General features: G+C 51.6%; 2 protein-coding genes across 4 annotated transcripts; one reads left to right on the forward strand and one right to left on the reverse strand.

The window, feature by feature from the left end:
• Positions 1-310: 310 nt before the first annotated feature.
• LOC123796438 (putative uncharacterized protein ZNRD1-AS1) lies at positions 311-11,669 on the reverse strand. Of its 3 annotated transcripts, XM_087858237.1 has the most exons (4): positions 11,580-11,669; positions 10,531-10,862; positions 8,647-8,722; positions 314-8,279 (listed from the first exon to the last, which is right to left on the reverse strand). In XM_087858237.1, exons 2-4 carry the CDS (start codon positions 10,533-10,535, stop codon positions 7,530-7,532), a joined length of 831 nt encoding a protein of 276 aa, XP_087714363.1. In that variant the 5' UTR covers positions 10,536-10,862; positions 11,580-11,669; the 3' UTR covers positions 314-7,529. The 3 variants fall into 3 exon arrangements, 2 of the variants coding, with proteins under 2 accessions (XP_087714364.1, XP_087714363.1); XM_087858238.1 differs by lacking the exons at positions 10,531-10,862; positions 11,580-11,669 and adding an exon at positions 8,932-10,524 and having other exon boundaries at positions 311-8,279; XR_006780752.2 differs by lacking the exon at positions 11,580-11,669 and having other exon boundaries at positions 8,220-8,279; positions 10,552-11,566.
• Positions 11,670-11,755: 86 nt separating this feature from the next.
• On the forward strand, positions 11,756-17,688 carry POLR1H (RNA polymerase I subunit H). Its single transcript, XM_045803917.2, has 4 exons — positions 11,756-12,052; positions 12,161-12,261; positions 12,446-12,555; positions 16,856-17,688. Exons 1-4 carry the CDS (start codon positions 11,917-11,919, stop codon positions 16,878-16,880), a joined length of 372 nt encoding a protein of 123 aa, XP_045659873.1. The 5' UTR covers positions 11,756-11,916; the 3' UTR covers positions 16,881-17,688.
• Positions 17,689-18,580: the final 892 nt, after the last annotated feature.

The raw sequence follows: 18,580 nt of genomic DNA on the forward strand, positions 1-18,580 counted from the left end.
TTTATTGTTTTCCACTTAATTAGCACTTCATGTGGGAAACAAAGGCAAAATAAAAAAATTAAATTTCCTTACTTCCTACAGCCCATTGACAAGGCCATGAAATAGGCAAGGGGTGGGAGCTTGGTCTGGGAGCTCAGCTGCCTGGATGCTGACGCTTTGCTGAGGGCAAAAGGCAACCTCAGACCGACCCTGGACCCTGTGAGTCTCCTTTAACATATAGAATTTCCTTTGGAAATTCCTTTATCTCTACCCCCAAGATACATGCTAGCAATCATCCCCCAAGCATATGACCCACCCATCCACCTCTGAGGGGTCTCAGGACTGAGTTCTTACTAAGCAGTAATAAACGACCTTTCCTAACAACAGCTGCCCCCTCAGGGTCCTGGGAGGCTTGTGCTGTCCCTGCCCCTCCCAGCTTGAAGGCATATAATGGGCCACTCCTCGTGACCCCGTGCAGCTCTTTCTGCCCATGGGTCCTGTCCCCGAGCTTCAGTAAAGCCACTTGGTTTGCACTAGACGTCCCAAGAATTCTCTCCTGGCCCTCGGTTCCGAACCCCGACATCCCCACGTCAGCACACACCACATTCCACTCGGTGCCGCGACCATCCTTTAGGCTTCATGTCGGCCTGGGGTTTTACCATTTACAAAGTACGTTTGCAAACATGGCCCAGGTGAGTGTCCACAAACACCCCCTGCGGTAAGACGTGCTGCTCCGTCCCTGCGGGTAGGACACCATCCCTCCAATGCTGAGCCTTCCCAACGCAGGTCTGCAATCTCTCAACAACCAAGGCGTCATTTTGGAAGATGTCTTTGAGGATTTAGTGGAAGCCATGTTTACAAAAGTTTGTTTGTTTATTTTAGATTTTATTTATTTATTTGACAGAGAGAGAGACCATGAGCAGGGGGAGCGGCGGGCTGAGGCAGAGGGAGAAGCAGGCTCTCCGCCAAGGAGGGAGCCCGACACGGGACTCGATCCCTGGACCCTGGGGCCACGACCTGAGCCGGAGGCAGGCGCCCCTGGGTGCCCTCCTCTTGAAACGCAGCTTCAGCTTGTTTCGGGCTCTGCGGGAGCCACAGGCCGGCCCGGGGAAGGTTTCTGACGCTGCGGCTTCCTCGGCGCCTTGGAGTGCAGGCCGCCTTGCACGCCACTGCTTCGAGCGGGAGGATCTGAGAGCCCTGCTCGGCTGTGGAGACGGCACACCGCAGGGCGCGAGGCCGGCCAGACACCTCGGTTCGCGCGGGGAGTGGCAGATGCGCTGGTGGGGCCGGCCTGGTCCCGCACGCTGCCGTCGAGGCTCCGCAGGGCTCGGAGCGCAGGTCCTGTCGCTGCGTTCGGCTAAGCTATGGCTCAGGCCCAGGCCGACATTCAGTCCCCGCGCCAGTCACTCAGAACCAAAAATGGAGGCTGCCACCTTACCCGCGGGGCAGATGCGAGGCCAGGTTCGTGGCTCTCTCCAACACACCCCTCCGTCCGCCTGCCTCTCGCTTTCCTGACTCGGGCCGTCCGGTGGCCTAGCTAGTTGGTCAGGCACTTGGAAGACTAGACTGGATGGACATGTCTCTTTGGAGTGGCCAACTGTGGAAATAAACCCCCTGCTGATCTCGCCGTCTGTCCGTCAGGTGCATGCCCATGGGAGGAGCCTGTTCTCTGTGAGCCAGACTGGATGAGGGACGCGCTGGGTGCCCGTCACCCCCACCGCTGCCCGCGTCCATCATCGTCCCGGGCCTGGCGGGCATTCACCGTCAGAGACAGGGCACACGAGAAAGGATGCCATCTCCGACTTGGACTGTGACCTGCTTGTCCTACAGGGAGGGAGGCCACACAGCGAGGGACATTGTCCACACCCGCTCTGGGCACAGGGACTTCACCGGACCCCGTAGTGCTGGCACTTCTCTAGGGTTCGGTGTTGCTATTCCAGTCCTGTCGGCCTGCCCTCGGCCATACTGTGTGGCCCTCGAAACAAAGCCCTGCCGCGCTTCGGGCTTTCCAGACCGCTCCAGTCTGACGATGGTATGCCTTTTACTGCAAAGCCTCTTGACGATGGGTTGGTAGCCAAGGTACCTGGTGGATCTTTCATGCTTCCTACCACCATTCACAGGCTGAAGAGCCTTCTCTCAGGTCCACTAAAAAGGATTTTTTAAGTCTGTTTCCCTCACCTCCTCCTGGCCCGCACACCTCCCTAAGGCGGCTTGGCCACCCCACGCTGCTGTCCCCCCAGAAGTATCATCTCCTCTTGGCCACTTCTACTGATCTGGATTGGAGGTTATAGAGACCTGTTCTGGAAATTCCTGGACATGGTGTTTCTCTCTTTTCCCTAAGACCCTAATAGCACTCCCAGGCTAGCCGGGCTGGTACGTCCTGTTGGCAGCAATCCAGCCAAAATGGGGGGGCCGGTGCCAAACCAAATTCTGGCCCAGCTACTCGGAGTCTCCGATTTACGTGGTCCTGGGTCATAAGGAGAATGACCACTTGATTGCGTACACGGCTCACGAAGTCCCAGGCCCACGCAGACCAAAGGGGAGTACACGATGGGTTTCTGTATGTTCTGTGAAAATATTCTTCCTCCTCCTGTTGAACCAGGCGGGGGTTCTGGTCGGGTCACTGGACACACAGGCCAACCACTGGCTACACTGGTGTCAGTCACCGGGCCTGGAAGAACAGGTGCTACCATCGGCGGGGACTCGCTGGGGACAGCTCTCTACCAGGACGAGGGTGGGAACTGGCTTACCGGAAACAGACCTTGGGCAAGCAGAGCAGGCCGACCGCCACGTTACAGAGCACAGCTCTGCATCTGTAAAAGACCTATGCCAACCAAAGATATCTGGGGATGTCACATGCACATCCCAGAAAGTTTGAGAAATCCATTGGCTAAATTTCCTATTCCTCTCAACAAAATTTTATGTCAATATGGTAGACTTTGGATAGTTCATTCTCTACTCAGTCAGGATATATTGATTACCCTGGAATCAAGATGTATTGATGAGTCAATGAAAAAATTAATTGTATTTGATGCATGGCAGACACTTCATATGTTTTATTTTCTCCCTCTACACAACTATCCTTCTGCTCGCTGCCATGAGGTCACCAACAAAAATATGACTTATGAGAGACGAGGTGCAGTTGACTCAGTATCTGAATTGACAGGAGGTAACAGGTGAGTTTTAGAAAGCCTTTGCTGTCAGGCGTTGCCAACCCTGTTCGCCCTTATTCTAATTTGTGCCACTAACCCAGTGGAAGGCTCTATAATTAGATGTGAAACAACACCAGTCTTGCAAACCGTACTTCCCGAGGCCCCATTTCCAAGCAACTTTCATGGTTAAAGATACTGTCAGACATGCTTTCATGAGATCAAAGTCTTATTTCACGTACTGACTCAGTATGAGGGTCACGGTAATTGTCTGCTCTGCCTCCTGCCCCCAAATCTGTTTCTGTTTTGGGCTTTCTTAATTCTCAACTGGTGGTTGCCCATCCCTAGTGAAACCCAAGTCAGCACGTCAGTTTTGTTTTGTTTTGTTTTTTAAGATTTCATTTATTTATTTATTTATTTATTTATTTATTTATTTATTTATTTATTTATTCGACAGGACAGAGACAGCCAGCGAGAGAGGGAACACAGGCAGGGGGAGTGGGAGAGGAAGACGCAGGCTCCCAGCGGAGGAGCCTGATGTGGGGCTCGATCCCAGAACGCCGGGATCACGCCCTGAGCCAGAGGCAGACGCTTAACGCCCGCGCCCCCCAGGCGCCCGTTTTGTCACCCTTTCTACTCCTGGGCTGGTCTTTCATGCTGAGTATTCGCTTATCTTGTACCTGAGGTCCCCGGCTCCAGGTCCTTGAATGGGCTCCATTGGTTCCCTACCTGCCACCTCCCAGGACTCTTGATGTCTTTGCCCTCCTGTTTTCTAAGGTCTGGATTCCTCCCCTCCAGCTGCGATGTCTCATTCATGCTGCCTTTGCTGCCAAAAGCCTGTGAGGTTATGCCTGCTGTAGGCGCCCTCTCCTTTCTCCCTTCTACCCTTAACTGTGCATCGGATTCAGCTGCATGGAGCTCTTTGAGGACGCAGCGAAAGGGGGTTTGGTGGATTGATGGGCACTGGGGCCAGAAGGCAGGCAGTTTCTACAGCCTTCCTAGGAGATCTGGCTTGGAGGGCAAAGGAATAGCATGGTAGCTTGTTTAGATATTTATAGTTTAGTAGGAATGACCCAGTTGAAAAGGAGCCATTGGGGATGGAGGAGAGAGAAAGAGTAGCTGTTGGCATAAGGTTCTGAGAAGGTGGAGAGGATGCTGCCAGGTGTCTTGAGAAGAAGGCATGGGGGTGACCCTGTCTGGAAGGCACCAGAGAAAGTTCTGGAAAAGTGATACATAAAATCATGAATTTTATTGAAGGGTATTAAAAAACAAACAAGTAAACAAAGATATGTCAGTACCTCGACTGAACTACAAGAATGAAGACAGACTACGTGCACGGACAGGATGTGAGAAGGTCCAGTGGCACATGACCAGCTGTTCTTGTACTTTGGGGCCAGGCTCTCCCGGACACAGCTCTGCTTCCAGCAGGTAACAAATGTCCTTCTCTCTTTCAACAAACACTCAAACAGACCCTACAGAACAGGCTCGTGGGCACACAAACACAGTGCAACGAAAACCTCACAAGCTTCCTTCAGCTCAGGTCATGATCCCAGGGTCCTGGGATCGAGTCCCGCGTGGGTCTCCTTGCTCGGCGGGAAGCCTGCTTCTCCCTCTGCCTGCAGCTCCCCATGCTTATGCGCTTTCTCTCTCCCTAACATATAAATAAAATCTTTAAAAAAAAAAAGTTTACAGGGGCGCCTGGGTGGCACAGCGGTTAAGCGTCTGCCTTCAGCTCAGGGCGTGATCCCAGTGTTATGGGATCGAGCCCCACATCAGGCTCCTCCGTTGTGAGCCTGCTTCTTCCTCTCCCACTCCCCCTGCTTGTGTTCCCTCTCTCGCTGGCTGTCTCTATCTCTGTCAAATAAATAAATAAAATCTTAAAAAAAAAAAGTTTACAGAAGTTGCATTTGTAGAATAAATAATGGAAAAGCAAAACGTGGAACAACAAAAGAGCTCCACAGTAGAGTAGGTGACAGAGATGGGGCACGTCCTGAAACGAACCACAGCAGAAGCACACGTAGGTTGGTGGTGATTCGGTGGACAGATAACGTGGACGCCGTGCAGCTCAGTGAGACAGCCGAGAGTGCACGTGTGGGTTACTCCAGCACCGAGAGACTGGGCAGGTGAGGGTGGACACGGAGACGGAGAAGGAACAGCCCGTGAGGCTGCAGAAAACCCAGCAGAGCGTGCGATCCCGGAAATCAAGTAAAGAGTGTGTTTCAAAGAGAAAGAAAGAGAGAAAATGAACTGTACGGGGCTGCACCTCAACCCGGATGATTAAAAAGTATTAATGACCAGAAGACGTCAGTTACATGCAGCCTCCCGTCATCTATACAAACTCATGAACAGGCAGCGAGGCACGATGCCGTCACTTAGGACCACGTAACGGTGGCAAGCACGCAGGGAAGGGGGTCGGCACCACACAAGCCAGGGTAGCGACCGGCTGTGCGGCGGGGACGACGCCAGTGCGGCCCACGGGCGCTCCACTCCCCAGGCTGCGGTCCTGCACGGGTACCACCCTTCCAGCCGTGCACACACATCTTCATTTGTATATTCATGTCACATTGACAAGAAAACAGAACACAAGACGGGGGCACCTGGGGGGCTCAGGTGGTTAAGCGTCTGCTTTCGGCTCAGGTCATGACCCCAGGGTCCTGGGTTCGAGCCCCCTGTTGGGCTCCCTGCTCAGTGGGGAGCCTGCTTCTCCTTCTCCCACTCCCCCTGTTTGTGCTCTCTCTCTGACAAATAAATAAAATCTTTAAAAAAGAGTACAAGACAAAGGAAAGGCGTGAAGCATGCCTGAGGATTTAAGGGCTGGTAATTATGGTGCTGCTCACACACAGCCCAGGGGATGAAAGGGGAACTGTGTGTGAGGCACAGGTGATGGGATCGGGTTTGGTCAAACTGCACCCTCGTCCCAGACTTTTGTTCTCAGCCCCATGAGCTGTGAGACTGCCTGGCGGTCGCCAGTTGCTTTTCTGCTCGATTTGGAGGACAGGGGGCAGCTGACCTCACCAACGTGTCCAGCACTGAAAATCCTCGTGGTAAACAACCACTTACAGGGGCATCCCTGTCGGGACCCCTCTCACTCTTGAGAGTTTCTCTGTATCTTCACTTCATAAACTTCTATTGCTTTACTCACAAAACCCCCCAAAACAATCACTCAGAGTTGAGTCATCTCTACACCCAATGCGGGGCTCGAACTCACGACCCTGAGATGAGGAGTCACAGGCTCTGCTGATGGAGCCGTCAGGCGCCCCTCCAGTTAATGTCCTGCTCACCTCAAAGGGCGTCTCCTTACCCTCTGATCTGGGTCTCCGGGTCTCCTGCCCCTTGCCCTCGCCGATACCTCCGTGCAGGGTAGAGGACCTACCACCGGGACGCGGAGAAGGGAGGCCAGACACTGCCGTCTGCGGGAGGCCGATCAGGGCTTGCTGGGGGGGCACCGCGTGCAGGTGGCGAACATGGAAGAGCCCACCACTGGGGAACGTTCCGCTGCGCACTGCGCACGTCGCGGTATCAGGGTCACGAGTGAACTGCTGGTCCTGAGGGGTGCGCATGCGGACCACCAGGACTCAAGTAGAATGCTCCTTACGGAGTCCGGCCTCCACTTCTCTGAGTCTCTACTCACCAACGCTCACCCCCAACCTTCCCAACGTCTCACTATCTGGGAAGAGAATGAACTGAAAATGAAATGAAATCCATCAGTTTCATTCTGCTTGGGATTAAAATTCTCGCTCAGCACATCAATTTGTCTTCTGAGTTATCAGTGAGGGTGGGGGGACATGGGCTCGAGGGTGAGTCCGGTTTACCTCCGAGTGGAATCAAATATCGGGAAGACGTTGCTTACGTGTGCTGTGGGCCCTGTGGCTGCCCTCCTCGCTCGGCTGGGCTGGGCTCGGGGTCCCTCCTCGGCACAACTCCTGCGCGGGACTCCACCCCAACCCTGACCACGCTCGGTCTCCACCACTACCTGCGGCCCAGTCAAGGGCAGGGACCTCTCGCTCACTCACAACACGTGGCACGCAGCGGCTCTCGAAGTTCCTGTAGGGCGCCAGCCAGAGTGTAGGGCCTGGTCAGTAGTTCCCTGAAGGACCACACGCCGCGCCTCAGCAACCTCACCGAGACAGCCGTGAAGGGCCGGGAGAGGGCAAGCGGAGTGGCGGATCCCAGTTCCATGCTCACCGTCATCGCCGACCGCACAGCTGCCGGCACGGGACGCCAGACAGGGTCCCCACGCGGGCAAACACGAGGTAACTGCAACAGCTCCGCCGAGCCGTGTGCCCAGAGCTGTCTGATACGAACCAGGATGCAAGGACTCTGGGGACAGATGAGAACTAGCACTAAAAGCAAAAGTTCACTCAAGACATGTGATTTCATTATAAAAGCACTGAAACTTTACTAGTCTTTTATTTTTCCTATTTGGCTTCTAAGAAAGGGTGGCATGGTTAGGAATTTCCTTTGATGTGGTTTTATAATAGTATTTGCTTCTTCTCTATTCTTTTCCATAAGGATATTCACTTTAATCTGACTTCTGCATGGCTGGAAAAGGGGATACGCAATAACGCTCTCAAACTCTTTCATCTCCCTCTTTGCTCTCCCACGCCTCTCACGGGTCGGCGGCTGGCTCTGGCTTTTTCTCAAGACTCTCTCCTTGACCCTTTGCTCCACGAGTTCTCTCCCACGAACCATGCGTTCCTGGTGATCTTTAATTTGCATCTGTTCCCTCTCGTTTACGTGCTTTCTTCTCTGGGCGCTCAGGACTCCGCGCTCTTCTGGCACAATTTTGGGGAATGTTGTTTCACTAGGGGGCCGTGGTAATTGTCTACATGCTTTGTTCTTCGACCCTCTGACCTGACCTCCTCTCTGAACATGCCTTTCTATGTGTTTCACCTCTCTCTCCGGAACCAAGTAATACCGCCTTTGTCTCTCTAGCCTGTGGGTCGTCTTCCCCTCCAATTTCTTCTTGTTTTCGTGGCCTGTCTCTTGTTCTTTCACCATGTCCATTATTCTTTTATTATAGTAAGACTCTGCTTTGGCCAGCCAGTAGTCAAGGGAAAGAGCTTGCTCCCTACACAGCGTCTCATACTCCTCCTGGTATCTGTGAGTTATCAGCTGTCTTGCCGCTGTCGTGTGCACGCCACCTAGATTCTGTCAAAGTAAGGTACAGAATTTTATAATGTGACCGTCTTTTCAGACACAAGTAAACAGGCACTGAAAAGATATGCAGTCTCTTGTTTACGTTGGTGTTTAAGAATCGTGATTTTTACTCCCTTCACTCCTAGGTGAAACTGGGAGCTTTCGGAGTTGAATTACCCACCACCAAAATCAATAACTAGTTTTTAAAAAATACAGTATTGGGCGTTTTGAACACAATACTCTGTTTTGCAAGTATGGATACAGCTAAACACAACTGCTAGTGTAGACACACTCTGGAGAGGGGTCACCCGTGCAGGATTTTAACCCTAAGGCTCCTTCTCCTAGTAGTTCCAAACTGAACAACGTGAAGATTATTTACCAAGATTTTTTTCTCCAGTGGGGACTGCTGACCCACAGCAATCCTAGGGTCTGTAGACGTTTTAGCCCAGGCCAAACTGGAAGATAAAAAAGCAGAAGTAAATTAGAATGTGGGAGGTGTCAGAGCCTATCTGCTCACATACTGACTGAACTGGAGAAACCAACTGTTTTGGTCAAGGCCAAGGGTATGTCCTGTCGGAGAGAGAGATCCTCTGTGAGGCGGGCCTACCTCCTCTGGGGAATTTAACAACAGCACCTAACCCTTTCATGGAAACTAAACACGCACATCTCCCGTGGACTCAGTGGGAACCACTCTGAATCTGGAGTGTGGGCCTGGGAGAGGGATGATGCAGGCTCCGCAGTGCTGGGCTGCTGGGCCTCCCAGCCTCCTCCGTCCTCCGAGAGACTTCCGGACTCCGGAGCTCGCAGTCCCTCCTCTCTCTGCAGCTTCTCGGTCCGGGCCCTCTCCGCCTCTATCAGCACATATAGCATCTCTGCCTTCCGATCTTTTGTTCTGAAATTCTGTTTTGACGTAATCACCTGCCCCTCTGCTTTCCTGCCTTATACTGCCACTCATCCTTCACCCTAAATCCATTATGAGACCGTGCCCTGTTCAACCCCTTGGGGTGGGAATTTGTGGTTACCCTTTTTTATGGGTCAGGCTCATGGCAACACAAGTGAAGATTGCCAACTTTTTATGTGTCATCCCTGGTCTGATCTGAGTTTACTATGAGGTCGTGTTGAAGCCACTGGGGATGACTGGCATTTCATCTCTGTGCCTTTTGTACTATTTACAGCAAAGACCGTGGGCTTTGAAGCCTGACACGGCTCTGTCTGAATCCTAATCACACCACTTTGAGGTGTGTGACTCTGGGCAAGTTACAATCTCGGTCAGCTTCCTCATCTATAAAAGGGACGTGGAAGACAAAAATCTGCTTCTCAGGGTTACAAAGAACAAACGTACATTAGATTAAAGAGCCTGGCACAATGTTTGACAGGCGGTAAGTTCTCAGTAAATGGCAGTTGTCTCTCCTCCACAGGTCAAGCCCCTGACCATCAATTCTTTTTGGAACATTCTACATAACAGTGATTTTTTCCCCTTCTTCTGAACACTTATTTTTAACATTACCTCTACAACTCATTTGAAAATCAGTCAGGGTTTACACTGTGATACCTGTACTCCTCTATCATTTTTAACATTTTCACGCTGAAATTTAGACTCTAAGAGGGTGGTAGCTTGTACTTTACACCACGAATATATTATTAGAATGAATCTGATACCAAACATTGGACCTCACGGGCTCCTTGGGTACATTCCTGTCTGCCTGTGTACACCTATTTTGATATTTAAAAAATACAACCATCTCACTTTTCTCAGTACGTAGAAACTAGCACAGTACTTAACATTAGAGCATGTGATCCCAAGTTCTCAAAGTTAATGATTTGTTGGTTACCCTTATCACATGATATTTGAGCATCTTTCTGTTACATTCCCCATAACGCTGTATTTATCTTTTCGCTGAAACATTTGCCCGCCTTCCTTGAGGGACGGGCATGTTTGTTTTCCATGCCTGTCTGGGGCTCTCACACTGGGTCCTACCAGTGTACTTTCATTGCATTCTCATCATTTGGACCCCTTAAGGTCACATAACAGTTTTCAACTTTGCAGCCCCAGCCTCAGCTTAATAAATACTAGTTGAACAAATTGTGAGGTTGTGTGAGAAAGGGCTGTGCCTTATAACACCCCGCACATTAGGACAGTACTCAACGCTCCGCGGATCCTCACTGAATGCTTGTCCAACTTAAAAGGGAAAGTTAGAGGGGGAAAAAAAGCTAATCTCAATTTCCATTTTCAGAGGAGACACACAGGATAAAAACCACCTACGTCATGGGCTCCACAACAGACCTCCATTTTTAAGACAGACACAACGACACCCAGCGAAGTGAAATCATGGGACTTCTACTCAGCATCTTGCTCAGAGTTTTAACTCCGTCACTATCGTCTTCCGTCATTGCAGAAACAGGCAGAGCGGAGCCTCTCTCCAGGGGAGACCACAGCTTGTCTTCCAGAGGCGGGGACCGTGATGGCTCCAGAACCTTCGCATGCAGGGAGCTGACTTAGCACAGCTCCCTGGCTGGCTGGCGGGTGGCGGGGCCGGGATGGAACCAGGACGCTCAGGTCGAAGCGGTCCCTTCAGGACGAGTTTCTACCCTAGACTGTAGGTTACAGATGAACGAAAATAGCATGATTTTCTAAAGATACTCGGTCTCATGTTTTATGGCTTTTATATTAGGGAAACGTCAGGTGTCCACGTAACGCATGACGATGAGAATTCACTGTGGCTGCGCGGGAGCCGGGGGACGAGGTGGAGGCGGGTCCGCAAACCAAGTCAGCCTGGGTCAGCGGGAGATCCATGCACGGCTGCCCCCGACGAAGGCTAGCCTCCCCGGGGCGTCTAAGGGGGGAGGGAGTCCCGACCTCTCCTGTTCCGTCCCCCGCACACTCCTAAGCCTCCTCCCAGGTGCGGCACTCCAGGCCCGGTTCCTCCTCCACCTTCGCGCGCACCGCTTCCTGCGCCGGAGGCGGCGGGTGCCCTGCCCGACCGGCCCAGCGCGGCGCCCGGAGCTCGCGAGGCCCCGGAGCGCCGGGACGGGGTCTCCGCGGACGCCCGGCTGCGCCTCCGTCCGCCCAGCGCGCCGCAGAGGGCAGCCCCGCTCGGGGACGGCGAGAGCCGGAGCTCCCAAGGGGCAAACACTCAGGACCCAGGACGGCCCGCACGATTTCCAGGGCCAACGCCCCCGCGCATGGGAGCGGGCACGTAAATACCCCAGGACGGCGCTCGCCGCCGGCGCGCAGTAGCCCCCCGGCGCGCAGTAGCCCCCGGCGCGCAGTAGCCCCCGGCGCGCAGTAGGCCGCGGCGCACCGTTCAGTACCCGTCCGCCCCGCCCGGCTCGCACACGCGGCCGCACGCCGAGCCGCCGCCCGCCTCCAGAGGCGCTGCTCTCCCGCCCCACGGCCCCGCGGCTCCGCGGCGACGGATTATGACGTCACGGCCAATGGCGAGCCGGCGCGGCGGACGCTCTAGCCCGCCCCGCGCTGGGCCGGCGCTCTCGCCTGCTCCGGAGGACCTCACACGGCCGGCGGACGCGGAGCATCGTGCGTGCAGGCAGGCAGGCTCCGGCTACGGCCGCTCGCTCGGTCCTGCGGAGGGGCTGCTCTGCTTCGCTGACACGCGTCCCGCCGCCCTCAGCGCTCCGGACCCCGTGCGTCATGGACAGCGCGCGCTCCGGCTCCAGATTCCAGTCGGACCTGGACTTTTGTCCGGATTGCGGCTCCATCCTGCCGCTGCCCGGGGCGCAGGACACGGTCACCTGCGTTCGCTGCAGCTTCCGCGTCCCCGTGCGAGGTGAGCGGCCGGGGGGGGGGCGGCGGGGGTCCTGACGCCGAGGGCCCCGGAGCACAGCCCGCGGAGAGGGCAGTGCAGGTGCCACGACCGTGCTTCCCGCCCGCGCAGACTTCGAGGGGAAGGTCGTGAACACCTGCATCGTGTTCAACAAACTGGGGACAGCCGTTCCCGTGTCGGTGGACGAAGGACCGGAGTTCCAGGGACCCGTGGTGAGTTAATGACCTCCAGGACTGGCCCCCTCGGGAGGGCGGTGTGGAGATGCGGGGGTGGTTGTTGAGGTCTGGAGGGAAGCAGCCCAGCTTGAGGAGGAGTGTGACATGTGATTGCTGGGAGCAGCAAGGGGCAGGACGGGGCCTCCCTGACCATCTCCGCCCGGCCTGCGTTGCTGGCCAGGTTGACAGGCGCTGCTCTCGCTGTGGTCATGAAGGAATGGCCTACCACACCAGACAGATGCGCTCGGCCGACGAGGGACAGACGGTCTTCTACACCTGTACCAGCTGCAGGTGTGCACCCTTCCCTGCCCCCCTCCCTTTCTCAGTCTGCTGCTCCACTGATGTCCTCTTGGTACTGAGAAAGCAGTTATTTCCTTGGGTCCCATCTCTCTCTACAGTTCAGCTAACAGGTTTGTGATCTTTTTATTTTTGAAAATCAACAGTTTTCTTAATCTTTTTATAGCCAGTGAACTAAGCCTTTTCAGGTATTTAGAAGGAAATGAAAACATGGAGAAGGCAAGTACTGCTTAGTGGTTGTGTTGGAGTCTACCACGGGTTCAAGGTAGTCTTTCTTCCTTTGGTCAGAATTAATCACTTGTGCGTTGAAGAACCCGGGAGCTCCGAATGGGTGTAAGAACTCTTTGTCTCGGGGGCTCAGTCAGTGAAGCATCTGCCTCCGGCTCAGGCCGTGATCTCGGGGTCCTGGGATCGAGCCCGCATCGGGCTTCTTGATTGCTGGGGAGTCTGCTTCTCCCTCTGTCTCTGTCACTCCTACTGCTTGTGCTCTCTTTCTCTGACAAATAAACACATAAAATCTTAAAAAAAAAAAAAAAAACCAACTCTTTGTCTTTGGTGTTCTGTAGTTTCACAACAACATATCGAGATGTGTCTTTCTTTTCTTTATCCTGTTTGGAATTTGTTGGACTTTCTGAAACAGGATCTTTTCCCCCCGTCATTCTTGGAAAACTATCAGCCGTTATGTCACCGAATGTCGATGTTCCTGCTTGCTCTCCGTTCTCACTTCTAGAGCTCTGACTGATGAGTTTATTACACCTCTTCGATCCTCCGTCTCTCTCATCCTGCCTTTCGTGTTTTTCCATCCTTTTCTCTTTATGCTGCTTCTGCGTAAATTCTTCCAGTCTCTTCTAGGTAACTAACTCTTATCTTCGATTATTCCAGTGATTATTACTTAAAAATCTTTTTGAGTTCTACTTCATTATTTTTCAAATATCCTCTGTCATGTTTAATCATTCCCAATTCCTAAATCTTACTTTAAATTGGTCCTATTAGGGATGCCCGGGTGGCCCAGTCGGTGGAGCGTCTGCCTTCAGCTCAGGTCGTGATCCTGGGGTCCTGGGATCGAGCCCCACATTGGGCTCCCTGCTCAGCGGGAAGTCTTCTCCCTCTGCCTCTATCCCTCTCCCTGCTCATTCTCTCTCAATTAAATAAAATCTTAAAAAATTTGTCCTTTTATTCTTTTTCTTTTTTTTTAAGTGGGCTCCACATGGAGCCCAACGCGGGGCTCAAAATCAGGACCCTGAGAACAAGACCTGAGCTGAGATCAGGAGTCAGATGCTTAACCGACAGCCACCCAGGCGCCCTCCTCCTCTTATTCTTAAAATATGTATTACATTTAAGTATATCAAATATGAGTGTTTATATTCTGTGTCGGGTAATTCTGATACCCATAGTTATGGGTCTGATGATGCTCTTTGTTGTTTCTGCTGACTGACTCATGGTGCTTCTTTTCTTTTTATTTATTTAGTAATTATGTGTTTAGTTATGTATATATGTAGTCTCTGCGTTGAATGTGGGGCTCGAACTCATGACTCCAAGATCGAGTTGCATGCTGTTCCCACTGGGCCAGGCAGGTGCCTCTCATAATGCTTTTTTGATTTGTTTTTTGACTATAAACACACATTTTTTTTAGAATTTGAACTATGGGAATTTCTTGAGTCCTGAGTTGAATGCTGTATTCTCAGTGTTTCTGTTTCCCGTTTAGGTGCGTTGAAACACTCACCAAGCTGCAATCACTTTATTTTTTAATTTAATTTAATTTAATTTTAAGATTTTATTTATTCATTTGAGAGAGAACGAGCGAGCAAGAGAGCACAAGTGGAGAGAGAGGGAGAGGGAGGAGCAGACTCCCGCTGAGCAGGGAGCCTGATGCAGGACTCAGTCCCAGGACCCCAGGATCATGACCTGAGCCGGAAGCAGATGCTTCACTCACTGAGCCATCCAGGCCCCTGGAATCACGTTAAGTAAATCCTTGGCTTCAGGTCTTTTTGGAGCGCATGCGTAGTATGAATTTGGGCTGCAAAGCCATGGAAAGGCCAGCTTAACGTTAGAAATTCTCAGGGGAGATCTTTTTTCTCCCTCTACCCAGTGAGACCATCAAATTCCACTTCTACAGAGTTGGATTTTTGTTTTCTTGTTCACTGTTACGCAGATGGGTAGCCCTTCAGGAATCCCAAATTTATGCAGCGTCTCGTGTCAGACATTCTGGGTTTGTCTCTGGTTCCTCCATGCGCTGTCCAAACAACAAGGAACCGTGGTAGCAGGGGCTTCAGTTGTGACTGACCGTCCAGAGTACTGGCTGCCCATCGCTGCACTCGGTGTGAAGACTGCCTTTACTTTCCTGCCATTCTATTGGCAGGTTAAAAATATCGGTAGTTAGATATACCTTTTGAGAGTCTAACTTTTTTTCCCCCAGTCTGACGTATTAAACTCTTTTTTTAAAGAGTTTATTTATTTACCTGAGAGAGAGCAAGCACGAGTGGGAGGGTGGGGGCGGGCAGAGGGAGAAGCAGGCTCCCCGCTGAGCAGGGAGCCCGATGTGGGGCTCGATCCCAGGACCCTGGACCATGACCTGAGCTGAAGGCAGACCATCAGCTGACTGAGCCACCCGGGCACCCCTAAGGTTTTATTTTTAAGTAATCTCTACACCCACTGTGGGGTTCACAGTCACAACCCTGAGACCCAGAGTCGCATGTTGTATGGATACAGCCAGCCAGGCACCCCATTTCTTAACTTTTTAAAAAAATAGTTGTTTTTTTTTTTTTTTTTTAAAGATTTATTTATTTGAAAGAGTTGGGGGGGTGCAGAGGAAGAGAGAGAGAGAATCTCTCTCCTGCTGAGCGTGGAGCCTGACTGTCTCCCCACCCCGAGATCATGACCTGAGCTGAAATCAAGAGTTGGCCACTTAACCCGCTGTGCCATCCAGGCACACCAACTTTTTTTTTTAATGAACAGAAGTTTTAAATTTTTATGAGGTACAGTTTATCCCTTTTCTTTTTTCCTTTTTTTATTTAATGGCAAGTGGCTCTTTGTGTCCTAAGATATCTTTTGCATATTCTTTATAATTCATTGCATATATTTTTGGAATGCTTATATATATTTTTACTTTTTATTTGAATTCAGTTAATTAACATATAGTATATTATTAGTTTCAGGGGTAGAGTTCAGTGATTCATCAGTTGCCTGTTACACCCAGTGCTCATCACATCACGTGCCCTCCTTAGTGCCCATCTCCCAGTTACCCCATCCCCCACCACCTCCCCTCCAGCAATCCTCAGTTTGTTTCCTACAGTTTAAGAGTCTCTTATGGTGGGGCGCCTGGATGGCTCAGTTGGTGAAGCCTCTGCCTTCGGTCCAAGTCATGATCTCAGGGTCCTGGGATCAAATCCTGAATCCGGGCTCCCTGCTCGTTGGGGAGTCTGTTTCTCTCACTGTTCCTCCCCCCCCCATTCATGCTCGCTCTCTCTCTCTCTCTCTCTCAGATGAATAAATAAAAATCTTAAAAACGTGTCTTATGCTTTGTCTTCCTCTCTGTTTTCATCTTATTTTTCCATCCCTTCCCCTGTGGTACTCTGTGCTATTCCTTACATTTCACATATGAGTGAAACCGTACTGAAACCATATGATAATTGTCTTTCTCTGCTTGATTTATTTCACTCAGCATAATCTCCTCCAGTCCCATCCATGTTGATATAAATGTTGGGTAATCATGCTTTCTGATGGCTGAGTAATATTCCATTGTATATCTGGACCACAACTTCTTTATCCAGTCATCCGTTGAAGGGCATCTCGGTTCCTTGCACAGTTTGGCTATTGTGGACAATGCTGCTATGAACATTGGGGTGCATATGCCCCTTCTTTTCACTACGTCTGTATCTTTGGGGTAAATACCCGGTAGTGCAATTGCTGGGTGGTAGGGTGGCTCTATTTTTAACGTCTTGAGGAACCTCCACACTGTTTTCCAGAGCGGCTGCACCAACTTGCATTCTCACCACAGTGTAAGAGGGATCCCCTTTCTCCACATCCTCTCCGACACTTGTCGTTTCCTGTCTTGTTAATTCTAGCCATTCTGACCAGTGTGAGGGTGTCTCATTGTGGTTCATTAGATGTATTTTAGATGTAATTTTAATCCAGCATTTTTCGTTCTCTTGAATTTGCAGGATTGTTTAGGGGAGCTAGTGTCTTCCACAATGTCATAAATAAAACTCCTTCCTTGACCTTTCAAATGAATGTCTTATCTAACACTACTCGAACTTCTATGCTTAAATATAATGAATCCTTTCTTTCTCCGTAGGTTCCAGGAGAAGGAAGACTCTTGATTTTTTTTCTGGGCGACTCAGCAATTCTTCCTCTTCTCTTCCTTGGACGGTGAGGGATATTGGGTTCTTCGACCTTTTGTTCATCCTAGTTGCAATGTTGTGCTCCCATAGAAGGAAATTATCATGTGGGGATTACCATTGTCCCTAGAGTACATCTTCTCTAGTTGAGTTTCCTTATCAAAGTTATATTTTTCTATATGAGCCAGACATATGTATGCTATTTATAATCTGCCTTATTCCAAAAGGAATTTAAATGAATTTAGAGATATGTTTGTAATTTCAATAAGTATATCAGCTACGAAATATATATAAAAATTAGTATATGAAAAGGAAAAAGAAAAAAAAAAGGACCAAAAACAGAGCCAGGAATGAGACTAATGGCAAAAGTAATTAAAAGTATTCCATCACTAAATCTTTTTGGTTCTTGAGTTTAGGGAAACAAAATATAGGAATCTGGGTAGTGGGAGATTGAACAAATAATTTAACCAGCTCTCTTGGCATGTGAGCTTGGGCAACGAAAAATCTGATATTAAGGGTTACCCGTATGTGCTTACTATAGTTGGACATTTTGAAAATTGTTTTTTTTATTGTTGAGATAAATGTAATATATATTCATTGTAATAGATTCATATATAGAAAGGTGTAAAAAAAGAGTAAAAATCACAAGGAATCCCGCTTCAGGGAGAGACTTGTTTTTTTACGGGCTTTACTATACATGCTGACTTGTATCTTGTTTTTTATCAGTTTGCACCAAAAATTTACGAGGGGAACTCTTGTAGTCCGGGCACAATAAACATATTCAGATTTACTCTGGGAGTCTGTAGTTTTGCTTTCCTTGCGTAAATTGTGATACTCTTTACATGTTCAGAGCTCTCCAACTCACCGGGTGTCGTTTGGCCCCCGGCCACGTGGAGGGGTGGGCAGGCGGGCGTCCCTGCGCCTGTCCACCATTCCGGTGGTTCTGGTTGACTCCCGCCCCCATCGGAAATCGGAGACAAACCTGTCTGTGTGTCCAGACCCCTTCCAGCCCTCCCTGGCCCCCAGCACCGCCTGGGTGCGGCCCGGGCTTCTGGGAGCGGCGTGCGGGCCTCCGCCCCGGGGAACCGGGCTCCCCGCCCAGCCTCCTCCGACGGCCCCGCGCGCACAGCCGCCCCGTGGAAGCGGCGCTCCGCCTGCCCCTAGCCGGCCCCCCGACCCCCTTGCTTCTGGGACGCTGGCAGGTGCTCTTATCAGAGCACGCAGTGGTCTCCGGTCAACCCCATCGCCACCCCAGAGTGGGCAATCTAGGGCTTCGGTTTCACAGGTGCGGTACTTAGTATCTCGTGTCTTGCCCGCCAGGCCCGCCAGCAGACTGGCTGGGGGCTCCTAGGCGGGGTCTGGGGACAGTCTGAGCAAAAGGCGCAGGAAGCACCTCGCCCCGACGCCCGCAGACCCCGGCAGGGCCAGAGCTGGTCCTGATCAGGTGCTTGCACCTGCTGCTGGGCCGGAGCTCCATTTCCACACGCAGCCGGGAAACCAAGGCAGGCGCTGCGGGCGTTTGCTACTGCAGCGGCGGGGTGGTGTCCCCGGTACCCGCGCCGCGCGCGGATCCCTGCGCCCCGCCTCTACCCCGCGCCCCGCCCCCTCCTGCCGCGGCTCCCATGCGCGGGCGCGGGCGCCCGCGGCCCACGCTCCACACCCGCAGTGACGCCTCTTCCGCC

This window comes from Ursus americanus, chromosome 32, assembly GCF_024610735.1.
Source record: "Ursus americanus isolate L20-20 chromosome 32, mUrsAme1.1.p, whole genome shotgun sequence".
NCBI classification, from domain to species: Eukaryota; Metazoa; Chordata; class Mammalia; order Carnivora; family Ursidae; genus Ursus; species Ursus americanus.

What these genes read in the sequence shown, in the direction of transcription:
- POLR1H (XM_045803917.2), top strand. Translation starts at nt 11,917, where the DNA reads ATGGACAGCGCGCGCTCCGGCTCCAGATTCCAGTCGGACCTGGACTTT. An exon ending in CGGAGTTCCAGGGACCCGTG is followed by an intron (nt 12,262 to 12,445) that starts GTGAGTTAATGA and finishes GTTGCTGGCCAG; the next exon opens with GTTGACAGGCGCTGCTCTCG. An exon ending in TACACCTGTACCAGCTGCAG is followed by an intron (nt 12,556 to 16,855) that starts GTGTGCACCCTT and finishes CTTTCTCCGTAG; the next exon opens with GTTCCAGGAGAAGGAAGACT.
- LOC123796438 (XM_087858238.1), bottom strand. Translation starts at nt 9,137, where the DNA reads ATGCTATATGTGCTGATAGAGGCGGAGAGGGCCCGGACCGAGAAGCTG. An exon ending in CCACTGAGTCCACGGGAGAT is followed by an intron (nt 8,723 to 8,931) that starts GTGCGTGTTTAG and finishes TTTATCTTCCAG; the next exon opens with TTTGGCCTGGGCTAAAACGT. An exon ending in CACTGGAGAAAAAAATCTTG is followed by an intron (nt 8,280 to 8,646) that starts GTAAATAATCTT and finishes TTACTTTGACAG; the next exon opens with AATCTAGGTGGCGTGCACAC.